Below are 24800 nucleotides of genomic sequence, written 5' to 3' on the forward strand. Positions count from 1 at the left end.
ACTCATACACATCATGCATACAGGGACCACCTGATTCCCTACATTCCAATCTCTTAGTGGCAATAACTTTTACTGGCTGTTGTTGCTCAGATTCCCATGCAAGGGCCAGAGCACTCCTTTTAGTTATTACTCGTCCTCCGTGGAAGATTACAATGATAGTTCCTAATTATCTTGCGCCACCTTATCACCATTCAACATCTAGTATTTGCAGAGCCAGAGCGCTTAAAGGGAACCAGAGATGAACCATAGCTGAAAAATATGTTATACATATCTGGGGCTTCCTCCAGCCCCATAAGCCTGGATCGCTCCCACGCCGCCATCCTCCACTGCCTCTATCGCTGGTACCGGGTCCCATCACTTCTGCCGGACGCGACCAGTTGTACACATGCGCAGGGGCTCCCTCCAGCTTTGTACGCATGCGCCTGCACAGTACGGAGGGAGCGCACTGCGCTTGCGTCGACTGGCCGAAATTATGGGACCCGGTACTGGTGGACAGAGGCAGCGATCGAGGCTTATGGAGCTGGAGGAAGCCTCAGGTATGTATAAATCTATACTTCTAGGGCTCTGGCCGGTAGCCCTCACTCCCCTGGCTGAGACCGACTCACAGCTTAGACAGAATCTGCTCTGATCCGCCGCTCCCCGCAGACCCCACGCTGCGTATCAGCAAGCCTTAGTGTGGAGCGCAACTTCCGGGTTAGCTGCTCGGTCAGCTGTGACGTCACTTCCTGCAGGCATCCCTGTGGTTCTTCCTGCGTTCAACACACCGCCGCATGCTACTCCTGCTTGTGTAGCCGTGGTGAGGTTGCAGTAGATACATTTGTTGGTGGAAAACAACTTTTACCACAGAGGCGCCCCTCAGATCGACATGTTTTAATAGCAAGAAACGTCCATCTTCCTCAGGATCAAGTTTGCTTGACCTTCTTCACCTCTGACTATAAATGCTTCCTGGGGATGCATGGTCCACCTCTTAGCTCACTCTTAAAGGGGAAACATCCTCAATTACAGACACTTTGGAACTTTGTGTGCAGCAAGGGCAATTATCACCCCTATAAGGCATTATGCATCAGGAACATTATTCTCTGCATAGATTAACTCATTTCTTCACTTGTCTGGATGCCCATTATTACTTATGTTTACTCTTCTAATTAAGTCAAGAGCTTCCCTTGATTTTTCTTCCTTTCCACCGGCAGCATTTAGTAAGCAATTGGAACATAGCTTCTTATCTGGCAATGCAGGCAGATCACAAGCCCATCATGTATGAGAAGAACGTGATACAGGAGATCTTGATCTTTCTCTTGAGCGACTCCTAGATCTGTAATATCTGCCTCGATCTCTCGAGTAATCTCAATAAGAATAGTAATAGAAATCTCTGCAATCGTAATGATGAGATCGCTCAGGTGACTCTATTCGACAATCTGAATGAGGCTTTTCTTCATCATATTTTGTATGCTTCTTCTGCTCCTTCTTTTTCACTCTGTCAGGCCTGAAGACAGAGACTTGATTAGGCCAACAGCTCATAGACCCTCCTTTTTTATTCTATTTAAAAGGAACCTACCTCGGGGCTCTTGCCTGATGTATTTCCGGGTTATCCATGAAGTGAAGTACACTGCAAGAAAAAAATGAAATCATTGAAATCACTTAGTTCCATGGAAGAAGGAAAGAAAAGTGGAAAAGAAAGAAAGAAAATGTTTTTTTTGTTTTGTTTTTTTTTAAATAAAAAAGTTTCCCAGTAAACAAAAAGAATTTGCTATTTCCTAATATACAGTAGAGACCAAAAGTTTGGACACACCTTTTAATTCAAAGAGTGTTCTTTATTTTCATGACTATGAACATTGTAGATTCACACGGAAGGCATCCAAACTATGAATTAACACATGTGGAAGTATAGTACATAACCAAAAAGTGTGAAACAACTGAAAATATGTCATATTCTAGGTTCTTCAAAGTAGCCACCTTTTGCTTTGATTACTGCTTTGCACACTCTTGGCATTCTCTTGATGAGCTTCAAGAGGCAGTCACCTGAAATGGTTTTCACTTCACAGGTGTGCCCTGTCAGGTTTAATAAGTGGGATTTCTTGCCTTATAAAAGGGGTTGGGACCATCAGTTGCGTTGTGGAGAAGTCAGGTGGATACACAGCTGATAGGCCTACTGAATAGATTGTTAGAATTTGTATTATGGTAAGAAAAAAGCAGCTAAGTAAAGAAAAATGAGTGGCCAACATTACTTTAAGAAATGAAGGTCAGTCAGTCCGAAAAATTGGGAAAACTTTGAAAGTGTCCCCAAGTGCAGTCTCAAAAACCATCAAACGCTACAAAGTAACTGGCTCACATGCGGACCGCCCCAGGAAAGGAAGACCAAGAGTCACCTCTGCTGCGGAGGATACGTTCATCCGAGTCACCAGCCTCAGAAATCGAAGGTTAACAGCATGCTCAGATTAGAGACCAGGTCAATGCCACACAGAGTTCTAGCAGCAGACACATCTCTGGAACAACTGTTAAGTGGAGACTGTGTGACATCAGGCCTTCATGGTAGAATATCTGCTAGGAAACCACTGCTAAGGACAGGCAACAAGCAGAATGGACTTGTTTGGACTAAAGAACACAAGGAATGGACATTAGACCAGTGGAAATCTGTGCTTTGGTCTGATGAGTCCAAATTTGAGATTTTTGGTTCCAACCACCGAGAAAAGGTGAACGGATGGTCTCTACATGCCTGGTTCCCACTGTGAAGCATGGAGGAGGAGGTGTGATGGTGTGGGGGTGCTTTGCTGGTGACACTGTTGGTGACTTATTCAAAATTGAAGGCATACTGAACCAGCATGGCTACCACAACATCTTGCAGCGGCATGCTATTCCATCTGGTTTGCGTTTAGTTGGACCATCATTTATTTTTCAACAGGACAATGACCCCAAACACACCTCCAGGCTGTGTAAGGGCTATTTGATCAGGAAGGAGAGTTATGAGGTGCTGCGCCAGATGACCTGGCCTCCACAGTCATCAGACCTGAACCCAATCGAGATGGTTTGGGGTGAGCTAGACTGCAGAGTGAAGGCAAAAGGGCCAACAAGTGCTAAGCATCTCTGGGAACTCCTTCAAGACTGTTGGAAGACCATTTCAGGTGACTACCTCTTGAAGCTCATCAAGAGAATGCCAAGAGTGTGCAAAGCAGTAATCAAAGCAAAAGGTGGCTACTTTTGCTTTGATTACTGCAGAACCTAGAATATGACATATATTTCTTCGTTTCTACAAAAATTACCCTAATCCTCCACAAGATGGCAGCACAACACCATAAACCAGCAGCAGGATGCGATGGAGACAGAATAGACTCTCTGTTCACTGCCGAGGCTGTCTTTATGACAGAGGACGCCCAGCCACTCCTCCCAGGGTGCCCATAAGCAATATGGCCAACGGAGGAAGTAAGGGCAAGACGGAGGTAGGAGGAACTCTGCACACCGGAAGAAAGCTCCGGCTAGATCAATAAAGAATATACACTTGCGCGCGAGAAAGAAACACCACTCAGATACTCCTGCTGGAAAGAAACAAGCTGCCCAGCTATCCTAAGCCCAGCAGCAGCTCATGATGTTTGCCGCTCAAACAGAATCCGGAGAGGGGGTGTAGCCATAAAGGTAGGAAAAATAGAAAGTCATGGAATTTATTTTAACCCTAGAAGTGGGCAACCTTATTTAAAGTAGAAAAGACACTAAAAGGTTTAAAAAAAATCAGGTGGTGGTGGACCAGCCAACCTAAAACAGACACGATGCTGTCGATTGAAGTCAACAATAATTTTTTCACATACTCCACGACAAACTGCAACGCGTTTCGCGGGCACAGATCCCGCTTCTTTAGGCATTAAACAATAGGAGTATCACACTACAAAATGACAGTGATAAAGATCATATCAGGGAGATGCAAATGTATGGAAACTTCAATGTACACTTATAAAAATGGGAAGATAAAGAAGTGGTAGCGTATGGTATGATCTGGTGTATAATTTATTGCTCAGCAGGGGCGTCGCTAGCCCTATTTTGGGGGGGCCCGTGCCCCCAATCTGTCCTGGGGTGCCACTGATCTCCCGGCCGCCGCTGCCCCGCTCTGCCCTGCGGTCCCCGCTGCGCTGCCATTCAGACCTCGATCAGCGCCGGGCGACCAGATAGAGCGGGCGCTAGGACCTAGCGGACACCGCTGATATGCGGAAGTGACATCACTTCCGCATATTTGTGCCCGGCGCCCGCTGTATCTGGTCGGGTCGCCCGCTGATCCTGAGGTCTGAAGCAGCAAGGTAGGTGGGGTGGGGAGCGCGCCTGCCACTCACTCACTAACGGGGGTCCCTGGTCACTCGCTCACTAACGGGGGTCCCTGCTGTCACTCACTAACGGGGGTCCCTTCTGTCACTCACTAACGGGGGTCCCTGCTGTCACTCACTAACGGGGGTCCCTGCTGTCACTCACTAACGGGGGTCCCTGCTGTCACTCACTCACTAACGGGGGTCCCTGCTGTCACTCACTACCCAACGGGGGTCCCTGCTGTCACTTACTACCCAACGGGGGTCCCTGCTGTCACTCACTATTTAACTGGGGGTCCCTGCTGTCACTCACTATTTAACTGGAGGTCCCTGCTGTCACTCACTATTTAACTGGGGGTCCCTGCTGTCACTCACTATCTAACTGGGGTCCCTGCTGTCACTCACTATCTAAACTGGGGGTCCCTGCTGTCACTTACTACCCAACTGGGGGTCCCTGCTGTCACTTACTACCCAACTGGGGGTCCCTGCTGTCACTCACTACCCAACTGGGGGTCCCTGCTGTCACTCACTACCCAACTGGGGGTCCCTGCTGTCACTCACTACCCAACTGGGGGTCCCTGCTGTCACTCACTACCCAACTGGGGGTCCCTGCTGTCACTCACTACCCAACTGGGGGTCCCTGCTGTCACTCACTACCCAACTGGGGGTCCCTGCTGTCACTCACTACCCAACTGGGGGTCCCTGCTGTCACTCACTACCCAACTGGGGGTCTCTGCTGTCACTACCCAACTGGGGGTACCTGCTGTCACTACCCAACTGGGGGTACCTGCTGTCACTACCCAACTGGGGGTCCCTGCTGTCACCCACTACCCAACTGGGGGTCCCTGCTGTCACTTACTACCCAACTGGGGGTCCCTGCTGTCACTCACTACCCAACTGGGGGTCCCTGCTGTCACTCACTACCCAACTGGGGGTCCCTGCTGTCACTCACTACCCAACTGGGGGTCCCTGCTGTCACTACCCAACTGGGGGTCCCTGCTGTCACTCACTACCCAACTGGGGGTCCCTGCTGTCACTCACTACCCAAATGGGGGTCCCTGCTGTCACTCACTACCCAACTGGGGGTCCCTGCTGTCACTCACTACCCAACTGGGGGTCCCTGCTGTCACTCACTACCCAACTGGGGGTCCCTGCTGTCACTCACTACCCAACTGGGGGTCCCTGCTGTCACTCACTACCCAACTGGGGGTCCCTGTCACTACCTAACTGGAGGGTGCCTGTCGCTGCCTACACTGGGGGGCTCCTGTCACTACCTAAACTGGGGTACTCCTGGCGCTACCTTAACTAGGGGGCACCTGTCGCTACCTAAACTATCCAGGGCAGCCAGCCCAGCATCACCACCAGCCAACCAGCCCAGAATCACTATCAAAAAGGCCACAGCATCGCCACTAGTCAGGCCAGCATTTACTTCAACCAGCCAAGCACAGCCCAGCATCACTGCCAGCCAACCCAGCCACAACATCGGCCACAGCATCACTGCCAGGCCTTTCAGCTCACACATCATCTCCAATCCAGCCAAAAACAGTATTGCCAGGTACAGCAGCCAGTAGAGGAGAATTCAGAAGCCAGGTGAGAGGTGTCTACCATATTAAGGGGGCATTCTGCCTATTTATGTGAAATACTGTCTATTTATGTGCCTCATGATTGCTGAATTTGTCTTGTTGAGGGCCTCAAGATTGCTGAATTTGTCTTGTTAGGTGCCTCAAGATTTGTTGGGGGCCTCACGCTTGCTGACTTTGTCTTGTTGGGGGCCTCATGATTCCTGAATTTGTCTTGGGGGCCTCATGATTTCTGAATTTGTCTTGATAGGGGCCTCATGATTGCTGAATTTGTCTTGTTGAGGGTCACATGATTGCTAACTGCGAGACTATGGGAAAAGCTGAATCATCATCATATGAGACAATAGGAGTAGGATGGATGAAATAGGTTATCTTTTCAGTTTTTCAACTTGGATTTTCCATAATGTTCTTGTATGAGTTAAAACGTTTGTATAGTATTTAGTTTAAATTGCTGTTGCCACTTTGCGATAGATAAGTGACTTGTGGGTTGCAGTTTGGGCCTCCAAAAAGTTCGCCACCACTGTCCTAATCTAATGTACGATTGGCCCCACCCATGGCCACACCCACTCACTGCACGCCCACGCCCATTTTTTGCCGCTGCGCGCGCGCCGCACATACCCCCCACCTAGTGCCCCCAGGTGCCACTGATCTCCAAGGACCCTAGGAACGCCCCTGTTGCTCAGTGTGTGGGGTGGTAAGAGATACAGTGATTGTGACTTATTAATAACACTAAATTGTATGGATGAATAGAGTACCATACGCCAGATCATACCATACGCTACCACTTCTTTATCTTCCCATTTTTATAAGTATACATTGACGTTTCCATACATTTGCAGCTCCCTGATATGGTCTTTATCTCTGTCATTTTGTAGTGTGATACTCCTATTTTTTAATGCCTGAAGAAGCGGGATCTGTGCCCGTGAAACGCGTCGCAGTTTGTCGTGGAGTATGTGAATAAATTATTGTTGACTTCAATCAACAGCATCGTGTCTGTTTTAGGTTGGCTGGTCCACCACCACCACCACCACCTGTATTTTTTTAAACCTTTTAGTGTCTTTTATCCTACTGGCGCCTCTGTACATCGATTTATCCAGTTATCCACCCTTGGTGGAAGGGTGATACACCCTTATTTCCTTCTTTCACAGAGAGCAACATCTTAGTCCTGAGTGGGGACAGGTCTATACTCCCCACCTGCCTATACAGTGGTTGCCTGAGCGGTAACCCATGTTTGTAAGTATAATACTTACTTGTCAATTTGTTCCTCCTGGGTTAATACCTACTACACTATATTGGGCTCTCGGTTTGTCTGTTTATATTATTTAAAGGAGAGCCACACTCTACCTCAGTGACAGTGAAGCAGAGGAAACTTTTTCTCTGCCCACAGCACAAACAGAGCCACTTGAGGTATGCTAAAGCACATTTGGACAAGCCAGCTTCATTTTGGAATAAGGTGCTGTGGACTGATGAGTTATTTGGGCATAACGGGGCGTTATGCATGGAGGACAAATAACACAGCATTCTAAGAAAAAAACCTGCTATCTACAGTAAAATATTTTGGTGGTTCCATCATGGTGTAGGGCTGTGTGGCCAGTGCAGGGACTGGGAATCTTGTCAAAGTTGAGGGACACATGGATTCCACTCAGTATCAGCAGATTCTGGAGACCAATGTCCAGGAATCAGTGACAAAGCTGAAGCTGCACCATGGCTGGATCTTTCAACAAGACAACGACCCTAAACACTGCTCAAAATCCACTAAGGCATTCATGCAGAGGAACAAGTACAACGTTCTGGAATGGCCATCTCAGTACCCAGACCTGAATATAATTGAAAATCTGTGGTGTGACTTAACCCTCCTGGCGGTTTATAACAATCCGCCAGGGGGCAGCAAAGCCGTTTTTTTTTTTTTTCATGTAGCGAGACAAGGTCTCGCTACATGATAGCCGCTACTTGGCGGCATCCCCCCAGCCCCTCCAATCGCGATCGGAGATCAGGAGATCCCGTTCAAAGAATGGGATCTCCTGAAGGGCTTCCCTAGTCGCCATGGCAACAAGGCGGAATGACGTCACCAACGTCCTCGACGTCGTGACGTCAAAGGGGACTCCGATCCACGCCTCAGCGCTGCCTGGCACTGATTGGCCAGGCAGCGCACGGGGTCTGGGGGGGGGGAGCGGCTGCGGCACTACGGATAGCGGCGGATCGGCAGGTAGCGGCGGCGATCGGATTGCATACGCAGCTAGCAAAGTGCTAGCTGCGTGTAGCAAAAAAAAAAAATTATGCAAATCGGCCCAGCGGGGCCTGAGCGGTGTCTTCCGGGGGCATAGCCCGAGCTCAGCTCGGGCTTACCGCCAGGAAGGTTAAAGAGAGTTGTCCATGCTCGGAAGCCATCAAACCTGAATGAACTAGAGATGTTTTGTAAAGAGGAATGGTCCAAAATACATTCAACCAGAATCCAGACTATCATTGGAACCTACAAGAAGAGTTTAGAGGCTGTAATTTCTGCAAAAGGAGGGTCTACTAAATTATTTTTTTTTGTGGTACCCAAATTTATGTCCCTGCCTAATTTTGTTTAAACAGTTATTGCACACTTTCTGTGAATCCAGAAGAGCTCACCTTGCTACCTTTACTGGGAGGAAGAGGATGAAGGGAGAGCTCACTTGCTAACTTTACTGGGAGGGAGGGGGGATGGGAGAGCTCACCTTGCTACCTTTACTGGGAGGGAGGGGGGATGGGAGAGCTCACCTTGCTACCTTTACTGGGAGGGAGGGGGGATGGGAGAGCTCACCTTGCTACCTTTACTGGGAGGGAGGGGGGTATGGGAGAGCTCACCTTGCTACCTTTACTGGGAGGGAGGGGGGATGGGAGAGCTCACTTGCTACCTTTACTGGGGTGTGCACTGTGTTGTTAAACAAATATGTTTATGAATATGTTGCCACGGAATATGTTGGTGCTTTATAAATCAATAATAATCATAATATTGCTGCTTAATTATTTTATCTTGAGGCAACTTGCTGTTTTATTCATTGACAGCCTGGCCCCTACTTAAGTATTGTATCTGCAGGTACGTTACTGTTTTTTTACCTGGAGGCATGTGATTACTTAAAATGGATCCGAAACCAAGCAAGGATGTCTGCATTTTTGTGCTGGTGGACATATTTTGGGGGCATTAAACCCTTTAAATAGCTTTTTTAAAATTATTTTATATATATTATATATATTATATAAAAACCTTATAAAAATATTAAGCCACGCCCCCAGCGCATTTAACGCCGCAGCATTTAGTCCTGGGAAGCAAAGGGTCATGGGATCTAATTATAGGCAGGAGGAGGCAGAGGCAGCGATTCAAGTCTGGAGCTGCTGAACTCACGCGATACTAGCGTGAGCAGCACAGTGGTGATTCTAGGGGGAGTGACACCCGGACACAGTGTAATGAGGATGCAGGGAGGGGATGACCAACCTCACTTCTCCATCACTCACCATGGACCCCCCTCGTGTCAGAGCGCAGCATGTAGTCTCCATCAGCTCTGCTCCCATCCCTCCCTCACCATGGCCCCCTCCTCTGTGTGTGTGTGTGTGTGTGTGTGTGTGTGTGTGTGTGTGTGTGTGTGTGTGTGTGTATCAGAGCGCAGCGTGTCTCTTACCAGCTCTGCTTCACTGCTCCTGAACGTTTCCTCTGTGTTGAATCCGTGCAGGCAGAAATTATGGTACACTGTCCAGCCAGCAGCTGGCCGCTCTCTGCCTTCTCTCCCTGCATGTCTGTGTAAACACGCGACATGCAGAGAATAGGAAGTGGTGAGAGCTGCTGGCTGGACGGTGTACCATAATTTCTGCCCACACGGATTCAACACAGGGAACGTCCAGGACCAGCGCTGATAAGAGACGTTGCGCTTTGTGTCTCTCTCTCACCTCTCTCTGCCACCCTTTGCTTGCCTGCTGACCCCCTCTCTGCCACCTGTCACTGTTCTGCCATCCTCCCCTCCCTTTTCGGGGCCCCCTCTGCCACCTTCCCTCTCCTGTCACCCCTTTACCCCCCCCCCCCCCTCCCCTCCTGTCTCTTCTCTGCCATTCTCCCCAGCTCACACTGAGCATGCACGGGATTTAAGAGGAGAGGGGCGTGGCGTTATCACAGGTTGAGGTGTGGAGATGCATAGCTAATTACCTGTGTAGTGATTACAAGCCTAACATGGCAGCTCTCATTGTATCACAGGAAGAAATGTTCATATATTGTTTTAAGCTGTATGCAGCTAGATTTACTGTGTAAACCATCTAAACTTTAGATAAGATACAAAGACAAGTTACTTGTTAGAGTTAGTTTTTCACCTCAGATCCGCTTTAAAGAACAACTGAAGTGAGAAGAATATGGAGGCTGCCATATGTATTTCCTTTTAATCAATACCAGTTGCCTGGCTATCCTGCTGATCTATTTGGTTGCAGTAGTGCCTGAATAACACCAGAAACAAGCATGCATCTAATCTTGTCATATCTGAGAATGTCAGAAACGCCTGATATGCTGCATGCTTATTCGGGGTCTATGGCTAAAAGTATTAGATCAGCAGGATAGTCAGGCAACTGGTATTGCTTAAAAATAAATAAATATGGCAGCCTCCACATACCTCTTGCTACAGTTGCCTTTTAATTCTCTTATCTGGGATAATATCACTACTTTTTTTCTTTGGCATCTAGCTACTGTATTATATTATCTGGAGGCATGTGACTACTACATTCCTTCATCTATAGACATGGGAATATGTAATTGTTTAATCTGGGAGCATGTGGATACTTCATTATTGTATCTAGGGAAACTATGGCAACCTAATGTTTGTATCCAGGGGGGTGTAGTGGCTATTCAATTGTGTGTATAAATTGTTGTGTGTTGGGGGGTGGGGGGGGGGGGGGGGATTTTCTATTGGTCAGGTCAGGGGGAGCTGGTGATGGTGATATCCTTGGGCAGAAAACAGTACAAATCATAATTTATGAACCACCCTTAGGGAAAGGTTCATCTTAAATGTTTTTGTAAATGTGATTTCCTGTAATCCTGGGGCTGCATCTGCTAACTACACTGGAGGGGGAGCACTTTGGACTCTTTGCCTCTAGTGCTGCGGAACCTTGTTCAGGCCCTGCACACAGCTGACTAAGGAGGTGAGGAGTATTCTGGGAGGCCATATGACATTATTATTGGTCTTTCTATACAGAGTTTTCCTCCTGTGAAGTCTGGTGATCAGGTGACCATCACAGTGCCTCCACCTCACTCCCTGATGAGGGGCACAACAAGCAAAAGATTCTAGAAGTCATCAGAAAAATGATGGAGCTGCTGACAGGAGAGGTGAGAGGTGCTGGGAATTATGGGATATTATCCAATAACAGCAAGGGGTGTGTCTGGGTGTTGACTGTTTTATTATTTGTCTCAGGTTCCTAAAAGGTGTCAGAATGTCACTGTCTGTTCCTCCATGGAGGAGTGTCAGTATAGAGATGGACAAAAGGACCTCTACAAGGACAGCATGTTGGAGAATCATCAGCCCCACATATCACCAGGTAAGAGGAGACTTTTGTGTCTTGTAAAGAAGAGTTCAGACCTAGATCCCCTTCATCATTTGATAAACACATGGAGACAATGTATTCAGTCAGTGTCTGTGTTTCCTACAGATGGATCCAGTAGCAGAAACCCACCAGAGAGAAGTACAGGTCATCTTTATTCCCAGGATTATACACAGGAAGATCACACCATCCCTCACCATTATCAGGTAAGTGAGACTGAGGGTCCATAGAGACTCCAAACCATGACACATTCTTTTCTCCTGCTTATTCTGTTGTTTGTGTTCACATTTTTAATTACTCTTACTTACAGGATGGAGAACTTGTAAATGGAAGTGCTGTGGTTAAAGAGGAAGAAGAAATGTATGTGAGGGGTGATCAGCAGTCTATGGAGAAGTGTGACATGATGAGGACAAGTAAAGAGAAAGAAGAAGAAACATATGTGAAGAGTGATCAGCAGTCTATGGAGGAGGGTGACATGATTAAGACAAGTAAAGAGGAAGAAGAAGAGACATATGTCAGGAATGATAAGCTGTGTATAGAGGATGGTGACATGATGAGGACAAGTAAAGAGGAAGAAGATGATATGTATGTGAGGAGTGATCAGCAGTCTATGGAGGAGGGTGACGTGATGAGGACAATTAAAGAGGAAGAAGATGAGGCATATGTGAGGAGTGATCAGAAGTGTGCAGAAAAGGATGAAATGAGGACAATTAAAGAGGAAGAAGAGACCTATGTGAGGAGTGATCAGCAGTCTATGGAGGAGGGTGGCATGATGAAGACAATTAAAGAGGAAGAAGATGAGGCATATGTGAGGAGTGATCAGAAGTGTGCAGAAAAGGATGAAATGAGGACAATTAAAGAGGAAGAAGAAGAGACTTATGTGAGGAGTGATCAGCAGTCTATGGAGGAGGGTGACGTGATGAGGACAATTAAAGAGGAAGAAGATGAGGCATATGTGAGGAGTGATCAGAAGTGTGCAGAAAAGGATGAAATGAGGACAATTAAAGAGGAAGAAGAAGAGACATATGTGAGGAGTGATCAGCAGTCTATGGAGGAGGGTGACATGATGGGGACAATTAAAGAGGAAGAAGAAGACACATATGTGAGGGGTGATCAGCAGTCTACGGAGGAGGGTGACATGATGGGGACAAGTAAAGAGGAAGAAGAGGAGACATATGTGAGGGGTGATCAGCAGTCTATGGAGGAGGGTGGCATGATGAGAACAATTAAAGATGAGGAAGAGGAAAGTTATCTGAGGTGTGATCAGCAGTGTACAGAGGAGAGGGATAGGATGACGACTATTAAAGAGGAAGAAGAAGAGACATATGTGAGGTGTGATCTGCAGTCTGTGGAGGAGGGTGACATGAAGACAAGTAAAGTGGAAGAAGAGACATATGTGAGGTGTGATCAGCAGTGTACAGAGGAGGTGGATATGATGACGACTATTAAAGAGGAAGAAGAGAAGTATGTGAGGAGTGATCAGCAGTCTGTAGAGGAGGAGGACATAATGGGGACAAGTAAAGAGGAGGACAATGTTACAGAGGGCAGAACAGGTGAGTAATCAGCAGTACATGTAAAATAATGTGTATCTGTATAGTGGTAGCAGGAAAAAAGGGCGCCGGCTGAGGGTGGACAAAAATGCAATTATCGTTAATACGGAGAAAAAAGCAGAAAAAAGGGTGCAGCGATAAATATTAACATCATTAGAACATTACAGTTTTCGAAGTATGTTTCGTTTTAGAAGCTTGTAATGTTATAGTTTTTGTCATATTATTTTGTTTCTATGTACAGGTTTTACGTTTTCAAAGATATTGTTTGTGTAAAAGGGTGTTCCTGCAGAGTAAGTGGTTAGGGTTGGGCACCACCAGGGGGAGTGGTTAGGGTTAGGTACCACCCGGGCGGCAGTTAGTTTTAGGCACCACCGGGGGGGGGGGGGGAGTGTTAGGGTTATGCACCACTGGGGGGGGGGTGTTGGTTAGGGATAGGCACCACCAGGGGAGTGGTTAGTTTTAGGCACCATCAGGGGATTGTTCCGTGTTGAGAGTAGGGTTGGGTTAAGCAGTATTATTGAATTACCTAACGATATTTAACGTTAATATCTTTTAGTTATTATTTCCCATCTGTTTTTACAACAGTATTTATCGTTAAGCAAGTTTGACAACGATGTTTATCGTTATCAGATTTCATTATCCACCGGCGCCATTTCGTGATCCAGCCGGGCCCTTTTTATGCTGCGCCCTTTTTTCATGCACGCTGTATTGCTGTTATGACTGTGTCACTGCTCACAAACTGCCCATATTAGGAGTTAGTGATGAATGGACATACAATCTGTTCACAAATTTATGGCGAAAATTCACGAACTGACTTTTTTTTTGGCAAGCTCCGTAGACTTTAATTGCAAGGGAACTTCTGAAACTTTCATGGCATCTCTGCAGCCAAAATTTCTTTTAAAAAGGTGTTAAAAGTGTACCAAAACACAGACAGTGGCATGAGGTAGGAGGATCAACTGTGAAATGGTGGCAAAAAAAAAGTATTTTGCGCAAACGCTTTTTTAATGGTTATTTTTAAAGTTCAATGGCCGACAACTTTAGCAGTTAATAGCAAAGCCCCCATACAAGCTAGAAACACCAAATTGCAAGGTATGTTAAGGAGGACAGTGGGAACAACAGATTTTTTTTTTTCCAAAAGGACCTTGTAGTTTTTTGAGAAAATTGATGTTAAAGGGAACCTAAACTGAGAAGGATATGGATTTTTCCTTTTAAAATAATACCAGTTGCCTGACTCTCCTGCTGATCCTGTGTCTCTAATACTTTTAGCCACAGCCCCTCAACAAGCATGCAGATCAGGTGCTCTGACTAAAGTCTGACTGGATTAGCGGCATGCTTGTTTCAGGTCTGTGATTCAGCCACTACTGCAGTCACAGAGATCAGCAGGACTGCCAGGCAACTGGTATTGGTTAAACAGAAACATGCACATGCCTCTGTTTAGGTTCCCTTTAAAGTTAGAGGAAACAAAGTCTATATTTAGATGCAATAAAATGACAAATAATGTATTAACATGTATATACATTTATTTTATATGTAAAGAGTGTGGGGAATAAAAAAGAAATGACGTGAAGTTCACCCTTCCAAGCCTTTTTAACCACTTGTCCACCATGCAGGTTGGGATAACCAGAATGCAGAGTCCCGGCTGCGTGGAGCTTCGCACCCTGACTATACCAGCCGGCATGGTCCATGGTATGGGGGGGGGGGGGGCTCTGGAGGAGAGGGGAGGCCAAGCCGCCTCCTTTCCCCCAGAGCCCTTTTCCAATCCATGGACAAGGGGCTCTTCCCCACCTCCAGTGCCCCAGTAGGAGGTGGGGCTGACAACGCCCTGGGGGGTTCCGCCAGATGCCAGACCCCTCCCCAGGAGAAATGAGAATAGTGGTACTTAATACCCCTTACCCATTTCTACAAAGGGTTAAATGAAGTAAAAACATGACAATGGAAAAATTATTTTATGAATCTAAATTAGCTATGAATACTCACCTTTAAAAAAATGTTCCCACACCAACATCCTCAGAAATGTCCCACGCCAATATCCTCTGTTAAATGGATTGAAGAATTGAAGATCTCCACGTTCACGTTGCCACACATGACCACTCCCCACCGCAGCTCTAACTATACTAAGTATATCTAGAGCTAAAAGCATCTTTAAATTTTCCTCCAAGGCTCCCCGTTGGTCTATTACCAGACCAATGGGAATCTGGAGGATTCACATTGGTCCGTTAATAGACCAATGGGGAGCCCTGAAAGGAAATTTAAAGATGCTTTAAGGTCTACTACACTTAGTATAGCTAGAGCTTTGTCCCCCCCCCCACGTGGCTCCTGCTCTCCTCCCACCACACTTATCGCGCCCACCTATGCCGGCACCCTGGAGCACCCACAACACCCTGATTTCAGGGTGCCAGCATGGGTGGGCGCAATAGGTGCGGTGGGTGGGGAGGAGAGCAGGAGTCGCAATAGTAGACCAATGGGAAGCCTTGGAGGGAAATTTAAAGAGAATCTGTACTCTAAAATTCTTACAATAAAAAGCATACCATTCTATTCATTATGTTCTCCTGGGCCCCTCTGTGCTGTTTCTGCCACTCCCTGCTGCAATCCTGGCTTGTAATTGCCAGGTTTAGGCAGTGTTTACAAACAAAAGACATAGCTGCTCACACAGAGCCTGGAGGGGGCGTGGAGAGGGTGTGTATAGCTTCTGCCTATAACAGCAGACAGCACATTCCTGCCTGAGCCCGACAAAGCCATCAGAGGAAAAAAGATTTAGATTATATAACAGAGATAATACAGCCACTGTGCAACAGACCACATTAGAACAGGTATAGGAACTTATAGGATAGAAGACATAAGGCTGAAAATGTTGTTAGTCTCTTTAAAGATGTTTTGGGCTCTAGCATTACTTTTATATAGCTAGAGCTGTATCAGGAAGCGGTGGCGGGTGTGCAGAGATCTTCAATCAAGTTAACAGAGGATATTGGTGTGGGACTTTATGAGGATATTGGCATGCAAACATTTTTTTAAAGGTAAGTATTCATTGTTAATTTAGAATATTAAAATACTTTTTTCATTGTTTTGTTTTTATTTTACTTAATCTTTGGTGGGGATAGTAAGGGGTACTTTGAACTACGTACTAAGAAAAAAATTGATGAGTCATACTCTTGAAGGTTGTGTTTGCCTCATCGCTTAACCACTTCCTGTGCCTATGACATGAATATAATGCCTGGTACACACTATGAGATTTTCTGGCAGATTTACTGTCAGATCGATTATTTCCAACATGTCCGATCTCATTTCCGACTAGTTTCCGTTCACTTTTATTGGAAATTGATCGGAAAACCCTTAGAAATCAGATCGGACATGTTGGAAATAATCGATCTGACAGTAAATCTGCCAGAAAATCTCATAGTGTGTACCAGGCATTATATTCATGTCATAGGCACAGGAAGTGGTTAAGCGATGAGGCAAACACAACCTTCAAGAGTATGACTCATCAATTTTTTTCTTAGTACATAGTTGAGTCATACTCTTGAAGGTTGTGTTTGCCTCATCGCTTAACCACTTCCTGTGCCTATGACATGAATATAATGCCTGGTACACACTATGAGATTTTCTGGCAGATTTACTGTCAGATCGATTATTTCCAACATGTCCGATCTGATTTCCAAGGGTTTTCCGATCAATTTCCAATAAAAGTGAACGGAAACTAGTCGGAAATGAGATCGGACATGTTGGAAATAATCGATCTGACAGTAAATCTGCCAGAAAATCTCATAGTGTGTACCTAGCAATTAGTCTTTGCACGCTTCTCCCTACAAAATCTTAGATAACACTGTTTATTTATCTCTGAGCTGATAAAAACTCGATAGAGTTGAAAAGGAATGACCGCAAATCCCTCTCCTTCCCCCAGGGAATTCAATAGCAGAGTTAATTAGTTAACAAGTGTAAAATACACATTCCTGGAGAAGACAGTAGCAGATTGTATACATTACTTAATTGTTACATATAATACATTATCAAAACAAATGAACTGTTTAAAAAAAACAGAAGGGATACACAAATAAATTGTGTGCGTTTAATGTACAATAGAACTGTTTACATTAAAGCTACAATGTATGAAAGTGGATAAATTGTGTATTATTTCACTTTTTCCTTATTTTCCTTTTAAAATGCATAGAAAATAAGGTAATTACTAACAACACATATCAGCCACAAAAAGCCTAATTTGTCCTGAAAAAACAATATATAGATCATTTAGTTGTGATAATTATTGATGAAGTTATTGCCAAAGTAATCAGAACTGAACTGTGAAAATGACCAGGGTAGGAAAGTGGTTAAAGAGAGCCAGAGGCGTGCTCAAAAAAGGAAAAAAAAAACTAGGCTAACTGATACGGGGGGCTGAGCGGATCAGATGGCCGCATAAAAACGCCGCTCCCTGCCGCTAATGTGGGCCGCAGTGGTCCACTTTCACTTTTGTGACCTCTGGGTCACAATGCTGCACTGAGAGATTGTGTGTCTCTCATAGCGTGCAGGGAGGCGGGGGAGCGGCAGGGAGTGCAGCCAGGGAGAGACCTGCCCAATGGCAGCTCTGGAAACCCAGCAGGAACGCCCCTGGTGGGAGTTTTGAACAGGGAATTCCTCTTCCATGTTTACCTCTGGGTTCCCGACATCTTGTCACTAAACTCAGGGGGGCTATAGGGCAGAGGCGGTTTGGGGACACAGAATCATGTCATTAGGCAGAGGGCATGCCTCTGTCCCTTCTGCCCTCCGAAGATCCACCTTCGAGTACTCTTTAAAGTGAACCTGAACTGAGTTAAATTTAAAATAAACACATGATGTACCTCCAAATTAATGTTTCTGTAACGATTGTGGAACTTTCTCCGTGATCAGCGCACAACGCGTGCGCTGACACGGCGGAAATCCTCCACAAGCGTATATTTGCAGGCACCCAGCAAAAGGTGCTACGCACCTGCAGAGGGAAATTCCTGTCGGCAGATGGCGCTGGGGAGTGCAGAGGAACCAATCCTCTGTACCTCCACAAGTGCCAGACAGGAATTGTACGAAGCGCAGAACGCAATCGCAAGAGAGGCGATTGCAAATGAGATTGAGCAAAGGGACAGGTTGTATGTGTGTGCGCCAATCCAGTCGCCACCCCGCGACCGCGCACACACAACAGCAGATATGAAATAGGAACGCGATCGCGAGAGGTGCGATCGCCAGACGTGACACAAGGCAGATCAGAATAGAATACGAGGGTAGCAAAGGCACAGCAAATAATACAATAAGGAGATACGGAAAATAACAAACGCTAGCTAACCGCGAACACCGCACTCATTCGCAACAGTGCACGCGGTTATGTGCGGTCTCCACGTGATAAGCACAATAGAGACAAGCACGCCTAACTAACCATCGACAGACAAACATGAAACAGAGGACGCGAGCGCTTGCTTAACGGTTACCTCACCGAGCCTCCAGCAAGCGTAGCAGACAAGACAGACACACGAAAACAGGGACAAGCGAGAGATAGGATCCACAGCACTAGCGAAAAGTGGCTAGCGCAATCCAGGTACAGAGTAGCAGAACAGAAGGATCCCCAGCGCTAGCGAAAAGTAGCTAGCGCGATCCCAGGAGACCGAACAGAAGAGATAGCTGGTAGCAACCGCTGCACCAGCTATACTCCAAGAACAGAGATCAGAACCATTTCCTGTCGACCACCTTTGGGACAGGACAATGGCAACAGGCAAGACAAGACAGAACAGGCAATACAGATAATACAACCTGACTGGGCTAGAAGGGGAGCCTAAAGCAACCCCCAGGAATTAACTATACTAGATAGCAATGGCTGACACTCCAGCAGTGTCCATCAGGAACAGACCATGGAAAGGAAATGACCAGCAAAGCCTTCTGGGAAACCTAAAGCTCTTATAGTGCCAGTCATCAAAGAAGGCAGGTAGGGGATTTGCATAACGAATGTATGCAAATTCCCCAGCAAGAGAACAGACCAGAAATTTGCAATGGAAAGACAGGTCTCTGTTCCAGAGACCTGCAGCCCACAGACTAGAGGAATGGACAAACAGCTGTCTGCCTGTGCAGCCAGCTGAGCGGATCATCACAGTACCCCCTCCTCTAGGGATGGATTCCAGACATCCCTCAAAACTGGTATCATCACAAAACTGTAACTGAAGACTCATGAAGGTCGGGACAACCCGACAAGGCCCAATTCCAGAGTCAGTCCATCCGAAACCGACCTCATCGGAAGCAGAAGCCACCGAAACATGCCCATCAGCACTACAAGTCTCAGCATAACACCCATCAGGACTGTGGACACCAGAGAAGAAGCCATCGACACCCTCCAGACAATACCCACCACCTTCCAAGGAGCGTCCAAGAATACCAAACCTGCCGCAATACCTGTTCGAAGTGTCCCTTACAACACCAAAGCCATTGCTGATCGTATTCAGGGCACCAAGCAAAACCTTTCCCGGAATCTCCCAGAACGCCTTGAAGCTCCGCAGAGATCCCAAGAAGCCAGAACGCTCACCAGGCTCACATGGAGAACCACCAAGAACCCCTATGGAACCTATGATCATTCCAGACTCAAAATTAGCAGGACACCCATCAAGATCAGGACTTTCAGGGACCACTTCTGGGCATGCAAGCAGGCAGGCTATATCAGAACATGTCTCCACTGAGGAAGCATCTGAGTACGCTGGTAACCGAGGCACACTTGGGCTTTCTGGGTCACAGAACACATCGGGGTACACTAGTACAGGAGAAACCTCAGGACACGTCGGGGAACTGCCAACCTCAGAGTCCGACACGACAAGACCAAAACCAGTACCGGGCAGAAAATCATCACGAGTAAAAGTCACAGGTACTGGTCTTTCAAAAGAAGACTCGGACTCAAATTCAGAATTTTCTGTAACTGTAATATCATTGACTACACATGAATGAAGCTCCACAAGAGCTGCAAAAGTAGTCAGCAAGGCAGCAATGCCTACTGAAGTGGGCAACACCTCAGAAGGACCTGGGGGGCAGGAGACATCTCCTACAAGTTCTGCACCCTTTGGGAGGAACTCGGAGACCTTCAGATCATCAAACAAGACCTCAGGAACATCATTTTTCAAGTTGTCTAAGAAGGATTCTGTACTATCCATATTACAGGGCAAAACTGGAACTTTATTTTGAGAACAAGGCAGATGTCCCAGGGAAGGTTCCACCATAAACTGAGACTGAATTTCATCATCATGAGTGGAACGTACAGGAATATTTACTGGACCACACACTGACTCCCTAACTTTAATCTCGCTGCACCCAGAACTCTGCGTAGTAGTCAAACTAGCTTGCAACTCCAAAACTGCAGAAAGACAGGTAAAAATAGCAGCAATACCTAGACGAGCCTCTAGGGGCAGGGCAGGAGATATTGTACAAGGCAATATTGACTCATCCAGAGTACTGGGTGGAGAGTCAATACTTCAGAATCAGACTCGCAAATGTCAATGCAAGTGGACATCATGCCTTCATTCATGGTACAGGGCAGGTTCAGAGAAAGCTTCTCTGGACAAGGCAAAGAAGCTTCAGCATCAGATTCGCAAAACCGAAGCGCTGTCTCACTCTTAGATTCGGCTAACAATGTCGAATCCGAGGAGTCAGAACGCAAAATTTGCGGATCCAAGATCGCTTTAGGTTGCGAAACTGACGCTTCCATATCGCAAACCTCCGCGATCTGCGGAGCAGACTGCAAGGCATCTAGGACAGAAACACTGGAGCAACTGTCATCAGGCAACAGGCCTGCACAGGTGCGAACAGAATAAGACATAGATTCATTTGCAAAAGAAGTGGCGACAACAACAGGAGAGAAACTTTATTAGACACATCAATAATTTTCTTAAAGTTGCATAACTTAGGAATTTTCCCCATGGCAGGCTCACAAACGGACGATCTTAGAGAACCTGAGGGAAAAAATCTGTCTTCCTTAGACACAGGACCACACAGACCTTTTGCAGCCATACGTGCGGTGGCGACATCAGACCGCACTGGTTCAACTTCCACACAAGCAACTGCTCTGAACGACTTGCACTCAGACTTCAAACACTCAGTTGCTTTGGGAAAGGGAATGCATTCAAAACTCACTTTCTTTAAATCCAGAGGATTGGAACAATCGTCCGCTGACAATGTGTTTTTAGCAGATTGAAGCGCATGTAGTTCATCCAAAATCATTCTCCACACGTCAAACAGCGGAGTCACAAAGTCAGAGATACATTCACCAGTCTTGATTAAAGTGCATGCAGACTCAATGCACGCATACAAAACTGCTTCGTTTTTAGAAAGGTAATGATTGTAAAACGATCTCCAATCACATTCCAATTCATAGACCAGGAGCTCGATCTCCCATTTCTCAAACGGGGGCTCCCATGCACACTTAACAAAGGATGAACAATCATAGTGCACACAGTCTACAGATGGAACTGGAGCAGGAACAGAACGGGAATCTTTTACCTCTTTATTGGGATCAATTAATTGGTGTGTGTGTAATTCATCCAAAATGATCTGCCACACATACATCACCAGATCCACAACACACTCGTCACATTCATCAGAATCAAAAGGCACACAGAGTCAAGACAATCGTTCAGGACATCCGCGCTTTTTGCGATGTAAAAATCGCAAAAGGCTTTCCAATCCAAATCAAATTCTTCCACCAAGGCCCCGATTTCCCATGAGGCAAATGGCGGTTCGAACAACCCAGTATCTAAATAATCTCCATATGGGTGGGGATCAGGAACGATTACAGATTTTTTAACTGCTTTAATATAGTGTGCGATCCTCAGGGCCGGATTTACCATAAGGCACACTAGGCACGTGCCTACAGGCGCCTTATGCGGGACAGGCGGCTCACTCCCCGCTTCAAACAACTCTCTCCTCCTCTCCCGCTTTTCTCCCTTCCCTGTAATAACTAGAAGCCGCCGCTCCGCTCAGCTTCTGCCGCCACCCTCCTCGGGTGTGCGCTGTTTAGAGATGCCGGGGCGGAAGGAGTAAAAGAAGACCAGGAAGTAGCTGTTCTGGCGGTGCGGGAGATTCATTAGCAGCTTCCAGCTGCTATTCTATTGCAGCAAGCAGAAGGACGCCTAGACACCAACCCAGGACAAAGCGCCCCCCTGCCGACAGGCTTGCCCCCTGCTGTGATGGCAACTGGACTTGTCCTCCGTTGCGGTTACCTCCATGTTTGCAGGGAAGCACTCCTCGCAGCCCCAGCCAGAAGAGAAACATACACAGGCAGACAGCTTGATACACGCTGGCCCGGCTGCACGTGCTGCTGGAGTGACCAGACGTGTTCGCAGCAGAGATCTTCAATCAGTGCAAGGAGGGGGGCAGCCCCTAGCCCAGCCGCATTCCTAGCAGAGAGGTCACCAAACAGCTGGCTAAACTACTGTTTCCCTCTGGATGTCGGAGTACAACCCTCACAGCCACAACTTCAAGGTGATCCCTGCTCATTGTCCTACTTCACTGCTCTGTCCTTCATTCCCATCATCCTCATCCTTCACTGCTCTTTCCTCCTCATTTCCTTCATATTCCTGATTCACCTCTCTTTCCTCATCATCATCATCATCCTTCACTGCTCTGTCCTCCTGCTACACTGTTCTTTCTTCCTCATCCTCTTGCTTCACTGCTCTGGCCTCCTCATCCTCCTTCTTCACTGTTCTGCCCTCTTCATCCTCCTGCTTCATTGCTCTGGCCTCCTCATCCTCCTGCTTCATTGCTCTGGCCTCCTCATCTTCCTGCTTCATTGCTCTCTCCTCTTCATCCGCCAGCTTCACTGCTCTGTCCTCTTCATCTTTCACTGATCTGTCCTCCTCATCCTTCACTTCTCTGTGCTCCTCATCCTCCAGCTTCACTGCTCTGTCCTCCTCATCTTTCACAGACCTGTCCTCCTCATCCTTCACTTCTTTGTCCTCCTCATCCACAAGCTGCACTGCTCTGTCCTCCTCATCCTTCACTTCTCTGTCCTCCTCATCCTTCACTTCTCTGTCCTCCTTATCCTTCACTTCTCTGTCCTCCTTATCCTTCACTTCTCTGTCCTCCTTATCCTTCACTTCTCTGTCCTCTTTATCCTTCACTTCTCTGTCCTCCTCATCCGCCAGCTTCACTGCTCTGTCCTCCTCATCCGCCAGCTTCACTGCTCTGTCCTCCTCATCCGCCAGCTTCACTGCTCTGTCCTCCTTATCTTTCACTGATCTGTCCTCCTCATCTTTCACTGATCTGTCCTCCTCATCTTTCACTGATCTGTCCTCCTCATCTTTCACTGATCTGTCCTCCTCATCCTTCACTGCTCTGTCCTCATCCTTCACTGCTCTGTCCTCCTCATCCTTCACTGCTCTGTCCTCCTCATCCTTCACTGCTCTGTCCTCTTCATCCTTCACTGCTCTGTCCTCCTCATCATTTACTTCTCTGTCCGCCTCATCCTTCAGCTTTACTGTTCTGTGCTCCTCATCCACCAGCTTCTCTGCTCTGTTCTCCTCGTCCTCAACCTCACTGCTCTGTTCTTCTCGTCCTCAACTTCACTGCTCCGTGCTCCTCCTACTTCACTGCTCTGTCCTCTATCCCTGCCTCACCTTGCTGATCTCAAGCGCTTACACCATAAGGGCCCATTTCCATTGGTGCCAAATTCGGCACAAATCTGCAGCGTTTCCCCGCAGGAGAGAGGGGCGGTGAAACGCTTTCTATTTTCTTAATGTCATTGTCGTCCAGATTGCACAATTATGTGAATCTGGATAGCATGCTGCAGCATGCACCTGAAACCCTATTGCCATGGCACGGCTTAATGATTCAGGCTGCGTATTTGCAGCACAATGGGAGCTGAGCCGACTCGGATATGGCCGTGGCTCCTAGTGGAAACCAATCCTTAAAAAAATATTTTAAATTTGAATCCCTGCATCATGTCACTAGCTGACACTCTAATCATCTAAGATCCTAAACAGTAGATCTTACACTCTAATCATCTTTAGTGACATGACACAATGATTAGAGTGTAAAATTTTAAACATTGTTAGTGACATGATGCAAGGATTAGAGTTCAGAATATTTTTTACTTGGGGGTGTGGCCTTTGTTCAGGGGCGGAGCTTAGGGCGCCAGAACGCCTGTGCCTACAGGCTCCTGAGTTGTAAATCCGGCCCTGGCGATCCTACCTATAGCAGGATCCACATAAGCTTTGGATTGGGGCAAAAAACCTGGAAACTGATCAACAGATGCATTATAAACATCATTATCATACTGCATGGTTTTGCCCATTTCAGACTTGACAGAAATAATCTCTCTATCTGTGGTTGCCATGGGCAACGGATCTTTCCGCTGGGAAGCCTTCCTAGATCTTTTACGTTTAGACTTAGAGGCTTTGGATGGCTGCTTTATGGATGAAAGAGTAGATGGAACAGCTGATTGAGCTGCTGACAACAACTCATTAAGGGGGTATGGTAATTGAGGTAATCTCAGCCAATTGTGAATTAAAAAGGCCAAGAATTCCAGGGGTCTTTGACTCAGGGTGGTATGATCTAACACATCATAACCCCACATTGACATTTCGCCCCCCAACAGAATGTAGACCATTTGGGGGGCCCAGGTAGACACTGGGGTGCATTGGAATTCAGGGTTCGCTAACAGTTTCGTACACTCAGACAAAAATTCGTCTGCTGATTCAGGTTCAAGTTTTTTAAATGTACAAGAGCCATATTCGACAAAATCGTACAAGTCGGAAACTCCGTCTACACTGGGGTTTTGGGTTGGGCTGGTCATTCTGTAACGATTGTGGAACTTTCTCCGTGATCAGCGCACAACGCGTGCGCTGACACGGCGGAAATCCTCCACA

The 24800-nt window shown here is 46.8% G+C and overlaps 1 protein-coding gene across 1 annotated transcript in view; it reads left to right on the forward strand.

Moving 5' to 3' along the window:
* Positions 1 to 24800, forward strand: part of LOC137536986 (uncharacterized) — a 136712-nt gene that overhangs the window by 105029 nt on the left and 6883 nt on the right. Inside the window, 5 exon segments of the mRNA XM_068259149.1 lie at positions 2900 to 3029; positions 11086 to 11186; positions 11272 to 11395; positions 11507 to 11604; positions 11709 to 12951. Coding sequence (XP_068115250.1) covers positions 2900 to 3029; positions 11086 to 11186; positions 11272 to 11395; positions 11507 to 11604; positions 11709 to 12951 — 1696 coding nt within the window.

This window comes from Hyperolius riggenbachi, chromosome 10 (assembly GCF_040937935.1).
Source record: "Hyperolius riggenbachi isolate aHypRig1 chromosome 10, aHypRig1.pri, whole genome shotgun sequence".
In the NCBI taxonomy this organism is placed as follows: domain Eukaryota; kingdom Metazoa; phylum Chordata; class Amphibia; order Anura; family Hyperoliidae; genus Hyperolius; species Hyperolius riggenbachi.